General features: G+C 40.7%; 1 protein-coding gene across 1 annotated transcript; it reads right to left on the bottom strand.

The window, feature by feature from the left end:
* Positions 1–1,666: 1,666 nt before the first annotated feature.
* On the bottom strand, positions 1,667–4,782 carry LRX3 (Leucine-rich repeat (LRR) family protein). The gene has a single exon (XM_089791013.1). It carries the CDS (start codon positions 4,427–4,429, stop codon positions 2,246–2,248), a length of 2,184 nt encoding a protein of 727 aa, XP_089647139.1. The 5' UTR covers positions 4,430–4,782; the 3' UTR covers positions 1,667–2,245.
* Between the last annotated feature and the right edge of the window lie 1,623 nt (positions 4,783–6,405).

The following is a 6,405-nucleotide window of genomic DNA, read 5'->3' as shown; positions in this document are numbered from 1 at the left end:
TGATATTTTCTTCACACCCACATGTGGGTACACTGTACACATATCTGCATATCAGAAACCAGATAGGGTAGCTATGCTAACGGATATGTCATAGATATCATATCCATATCAAATTGGCATTCATACTTGTGCACAGTCTGTTGCTGTATTTATTATACAGTTTATGAACACATAGAAAATCAAAACATGATATACCCATCAGTCCTTGCCTCTTAGCTGAAGAGAATGACAAATCCACCATTAAAATTCATCATCATATCTGGGTGCACATTTGTAGTACTACCATATCTAACTGCACCTGTATCAAGGGTCTTAAAATTTCAACATCATATCTATATAAAATTTCATGCAGTACTACTCTGCTGCCGATGCCTTATTAGGCCATCAAAGCTCCAATCTGATAAACCATTTAAAGTATATTTTGTTTAAACAAGTTCTGCTGTCTGTTGATAAGACTAGCACATTTTTATTGTGTGCGAATTTTTATTCTGCATATGAAGATGGCACAGTAAGCAGCAATGCATTTTTCAACAATCCATCATAATATATACGATGAAGCAGCAATGCAGCAAGAACAGCACAACAAAACAAATTATGCCCTGCTTTTTGTAACTTGCTAAAATGATGCTTCCATACAATTTGAGTGCAGAGTCACTCTTAGCTACCAAAATAATTTCTAGCTTTTGACAGGAAATACTCGAGAAGATACACCTTAGGCAATGAGAAAAGAAAGCAGCATTTAATAAAGTGAGATCAATTGTACAATAAAAACAACAAACATGAACGATAGCCCTATGGACAAAGATAACTGAATCCTTAATATTTGATTTGAAGTAGTACAAACATAAGCAACTAATTTTGAAGTAATTGAACCATATAAAGATTGATGAAAGGAGATTTCCACAATCCATGAAATGTGTAATTCAGTTTCTGGGAAAAGAGTGTGTACAAATTTTTAGCATCAATATTTTGCATTCTTGCACTCTCATCCTGATGATGGATCATGGAGTATAATCTGAAACATTGATGCTAAAATGTTGTACACAATCTCTTCCCAGAAACTGAATTACACTTACACAGATTGCCAAAATGAAGTGCTTCCATGCACAGGACAAAACAAAACTCGGCTTCTGTTATTTACAGTAAATGTTAAGATTAGCTAAATGCAATTACTTTATCTTTTGGTTCTCAATTTCATCTTTTGTCATAACAGTTGATATTTAAGTTGCATTAATAGGGCTTCTAGCATCATTGTGCATCCTGAATTTCCACCCGCACATTGATGAGGCTTGGTTCAAGCACTTCTTTTGGCATTTGAACATAACCAATGCAGGTAATAAGCAGCAAATTCTATATCAGAGTTCAACTCTGGCAATTCAAATACTGTTTACTTCATGATGAATTATCAAGACTTGTCCTTGAAAAGTTGATATCAATTTTTATTAAATGCAGTTGATCAATTCCATCAAAGCTAAGCCACAACGTCAAAAACCTCATGCCAAACAGATATTTAATGCCCATTCATCATTGTATTGAAAGCGATAAGTGAAAATCTACTATACCCTCAAAACATTTAGGTGCTGAAACAACTCATCTAGTGACATCCAATTGATTTAATGGCTTCCAGCCAACAAAACATTTCTGAATCTGCATCACATAGTTCAAGTGAAAGAAAAATGTCTCTTTTACATTAAAGAATTTAATAGTTGAATTTCCATCAATGGACACAAATACTGAAAGAATGAAATCTGATTTTTGCAATCCACAATATCTAAATTGTAAAATTAACGTGCTAACTAAAAAAATACCAAAGAGAATGTGGGACATCCATCATCATGTATCACATAACTCTATACACCTGAAGCTGACTATTATGCTTGAGATTCTGGTGCCAACAGTCGTGCAGACTGGAACATCAATTATGAGAAATCATGTAATAACATCTCTTCTTGAATTGGCTTATTCACATTCTCAATAGCTTCTTTCCAACAAATGTGACTTGCTCTGAATAAATACCATGATCACGGAATACAAATGAAGGTCCCCCCTTCCTGCAGGACTATTAGACTAGAAATGTACTCATGCACCGTGGAAAAGAGGTCTCTTTGTTGCTCAAGTCACAGGAAACAGATTTCAGCAATTGAAATCTTCAAAGAAGCTATGGCCATTCAAGAATTTGGAGAGGATACCTTAATACCTGAAAAAATAGTATGTGCACTGAGACAAATGGAAGTTCTCAAAATAATCAGTAGGCTGATGGGGGAGGAGGAGACTTGTAAGAGAAACCAAGAGTTGGTGGTAGTACCACAGGTGGTGAAGCATATCCCTGAGATGGTGGTGGCATTTCGTCACAAGGCGGCGGGGGCGGTGGAGAAAGAGATGGAGGAGGCGGTGGAGGAGAGGGGTAAACAGGGGGTGGAGGTGGAGGAGAGGTGTAAACAGGGGGTGGGGGTAGTGGAGAGGTGTAAACAGGTGGTGGTGGGGAAGGAGAAGGTGGTGGAGGAGGGGGATTGTAGTAATTCTCAGGAGGGGGAGGTGGGGGAGGCTCAATGCAAGGAGGTGGGGGTGGGGGTGGTTCAATGCAAGGAGGTGGTGGGGGTTCAATGCAAGGAGGGGGAGGAGGTGGGGAGTTTGGTGGAGGAGGGGAGGGATAGTATGTTGGTGGGGGTGGAGATGGGGATGGTGGTGGAGGAGAATAATAATGAACAGGGGGAGGAGGGGGCGAATGTGGTGGGGGAGGGGGAGAATGGGGTGGAGGAGGAGGTGGGTGAGATGGTGGTGGTGGAGGATAAGATGGTGGTGGTGGGGATGGGGATGGAGGAGGATAGTATACAGGTGGTGGTGGGAATGGTGGAGGAGGAGATGGAGGAGGAGGTGGAGGTGGGCGAACACAGTAAACAGGTGGTGGTGGGGATGGAGGAGGGGGAGATGGTGGAGGTGGTGAAGGAGATGGAGGAGGGGGAGATGGTGGAGGAGGAGATGGCGGAGGTGGTGAAGGAGATGGTGGAGGAGGAGATGGGGGTGGTGGTGATGGGGGTGGAGGAGGAGGGGGGGATGGAGGCGGTGGTGAGGGTGAGGGAGGAGGAGGAGATGGGGGAGGAGGAGAAGGCGGAGGTGGCGAAGGAGAAGGTGGAGGCGGGGATGGAGGTGGGGGCGATGGTGGTGGTGGTGATGGTGGTGGGGGGAAAATCCTGACTGGATTGCAGGATGCCCCAGCAAAGCAATCCACAGGTTGAGAAGCAACTGCAGCACATTGCATGAACGATCTCTGAGAAGGCCTGTTAGGGATACAGTTCTTTGTGTCATCGATGATGACTCCTCTCGAAGGAAGGGCCAAACAATTGGGCGGCTCTCCAGTGAAGAAGTTGTAGGAATATGTGAAGTTTTCCAAATTTGGCAATCCACAAATGCTGTCAGGGATCTTCCCAGAAAGCTTATTGTGAGCAACATCCAATTGTTCCAAGCTAACCATATCACCAATACTATCTGGCAGAGACCCAACTAGCTTATTGAAGCTCACATCCAAGACAGTCAGATTTTTCAGCTCCCCAATATCAGATGGCAAGCAGGCCGACAAATTATTATTCAACAATATGATCTCATTGAGAGTAGCAGCCATTTTAGTAAGACTAGGAGGCACGCATCCTTTGAGATTATTGTTGGCAAAAACAACAACAGAAACAGGTGAATTTCCTAGGTTAGGAGGGATTTCAAAATGGAACCTGTTGTTATTGACGAAGATGGCATCCAGATCTTTGTCGAACAGCGCCGTCGGCATGGTACCTTCGAACTCATTGAATCTGATGTCCAAATACTTCAATTTGGGCATGGAGAGCACGACCTTCGGAAAAGGCCCAGCAAACCTGTTATTACTGATGTCAAACTCATGCAACAAAGTCATGTTCTTGAAACTCTTCGGCACAATCCCACAAAACCTATTGGTATTGATATGAAACAATGCCAGATCTGTGAGTAGCCCAAGCTCCTCCGGCAGATACCCCGCAATGTCTCCATGGTTCAGATCAATACCCGCCACAACCTGAATGTGTGGATCATCCAGTGCGGCGTAACAGAACACACCAGTGTAGTTACACACATTAGCACCAACCCAGTTCCCCGTCAAGTTCAGTGGGTCTGAAAAGATAGCTTCCTTCCATGCCTGAAGAGCAATGTAGGCATTTCTCAGCCTTGGATTAGGAAACCTCAACCTTGGATCAACGGTCACTTTTTCTCCCCGGTCTCCATTCCCATCCTTGTAGTACAACAGCTGTCTGTGAGTGATAATCCTCGCTTCATCATCCGACAACCTCCTCCTAGACTCGACAAAACCAGACTGAGCCGAAGCAAAAAGACCCAAAAGAATCAAAACAACAAAACTCACTTCCTGCATTGCAGGCCCTCTGAGACTGCTCCTCATGTCAATCCACATTGGCACATTCTGTGCACAAGGAAAGCCAAAGTGGGTTATCTCACAAACTCAGGTGGGTCTATTAGCAAATTGCTTGGGCCCAAAACTTATATAGGCAATGCCCTTGGCCTGAGAATCGCCAATGCAAACTCACCCGCCTGAGCTTCACCTCTTTGGGAACCGATGACTTCTTCCCTTTCGTTAGCGCTAGACTACAATGCCTGTTATGCCTCTCCCTATATGTAACATAATCTGTGTCACCACTTGTGAACGGTTACTCATTCTTTGACAAACCCATTCCTTTCCAAGATTGAATTTTTCCCTTTCCACACTGTTGCGTGCGCTATCTTCCCACACACACATCGGTACAGCTAAAACCCAGCTCAAACCCCACTTTTATCCCCGTACAACTGCCCTCCATTTCCCAAACCACCTTCATCGAAACCGCTCTTTTTTGGATTCTTCTTTGAAATCGTCTTCGCCTACTCCGCTTGCCACCTCTCCTTTACGCGGCTAGCTGGCCCCCTCCATTCCCACTCTTCCCAGAGGACCCGCTCCATTACCCACTTTCATTCGCACAGCTGGTTTCTCGGAAAACCGCTCACAGACCCCGGTCAACTAATCAAGGGACCCTGCTCTAACCGCGGTTAATGCCGTCGGCCGAAGAGAATTATCCATGATTATCTATCCCATCTTTTATGTCCATCCATCCACCCATGACAAACATGGGATCCATCGTGTGGAAGTGGGTCCCACCGCTGACGGAACGGCGACGCGGTCCAGCGCCGATTAACGCGCCTGCCTCCTTCCCGTGACTTTTCCGCCGGCCAACACATGGCCAATAATTCCCGGCGAAATTTATTTGTTTTTAATATTTTTTTCCCCCTAAAAAAACTAAAAGTGAAAAATTCAATGATGAGGAATGGATGTTATTTTTTTGTATTTTTGTGTGGCCAAGTTTGATTTATAGGAATTTGGAGTTCACACCGGTATTTCAATGCTCACGACACACATATAGAGGAAGAAGGATGTATATATAATATGTGGGTAGAGATAAGTAATGGAAGAAGGATATATCTATAATAAATAAATATGTGGGTTTTTTTTGGTTTTTATTAATATTTATATTTGTGGGTTTGGAAGGATTTATGTTGTCTCTAATAAGAACCCACAAGGAAAATTGTTTGTTTCTTGTGGGTTTTTATAAAATATAAAGATGGGTGGAGATAATATATGATCTTATGGGAAGAAGTTTTTTAAAATTTGTAATTAAATAAAATCAATTTGACACTAGATGTTGTTTTAAGCTAAGGAAAGTTGTACGAGTATTATATGAGAGTAGTATGATATTAAAATTATTTCAAATTTAGTGAAGGTGGTGTGAGGGTGTTAATGTTAATTTTTATTCTTCTAGGTTAAATTTACAACCATCTACATGTCAAAAGTTTAAATATTATTATAAATAGAACATACTTTTAAAAATAATTTAATAAATACCACATAAAATATGTGTTTAAATTATAGTATTTGGAGATATAAATCATTCATTTTTTAAAAATTTAAATAAAAAGTTTAAGTTAGCAAAAAACTAAGTAAATGGAGATAAAGGAAATATAAGTAATTCTATATTTAGTACATTAAATTATAATTATTTTGTAGTGGATATCTATCGGCATTTCTTTAAATAGATTTATTTAAGATATCTATACTAGTTTATTAATAGAAAGGGATTACTTATCAAAAATGATTATTCTATATAATTAAGGTGTTTATTTTTTAAGTAGATATATGATTAGTGGTATTTGTATTTAGTAATAAGATTTTCATTTTAAATGTTAAAAAAATTCAATTAGCTTCATCTTAAAAGCGTATTTACGAAATCAAATCTCAAAATCATATAGAAAAGGCCTTATTGTGTATGTAATTGATGTTATTGAGAAGGAATAACATGTTTTAAGTTTTTCAACTCCTCAAACATAAATTCCATCTCAATAATA

Source organism: Cupressus sempervirens, chromosome 7 (assembly GCF_028749045.1).
Source record: "Cupressus sempervirens isolate cs-2001-9-10 chromosome 7, ASM2874904v1, whole genome shotgun sequence".
Taxonomy (NCBI): Eukaryota; Viridiplantae; Streptophyta; class Pinopsida; order Cupressales; family Cupressaceae; genus Cupressus; species Cupressus sempervirens.
Note: the sequence above shows the minus strand (reverse complement) of the source record. Positions and strands in the feature narration are given on the sequence as shown.

Bases quoted from the DNA above. Each gene is read 5' to 3' on its own strand.
- LRX3 (XM_089791013.1), bottom strand. From the start codon at position 4,429: ATGTGGATTGACATGAGGAGCAGTCTCAGAGGGCCTGCAATGCAGGAA.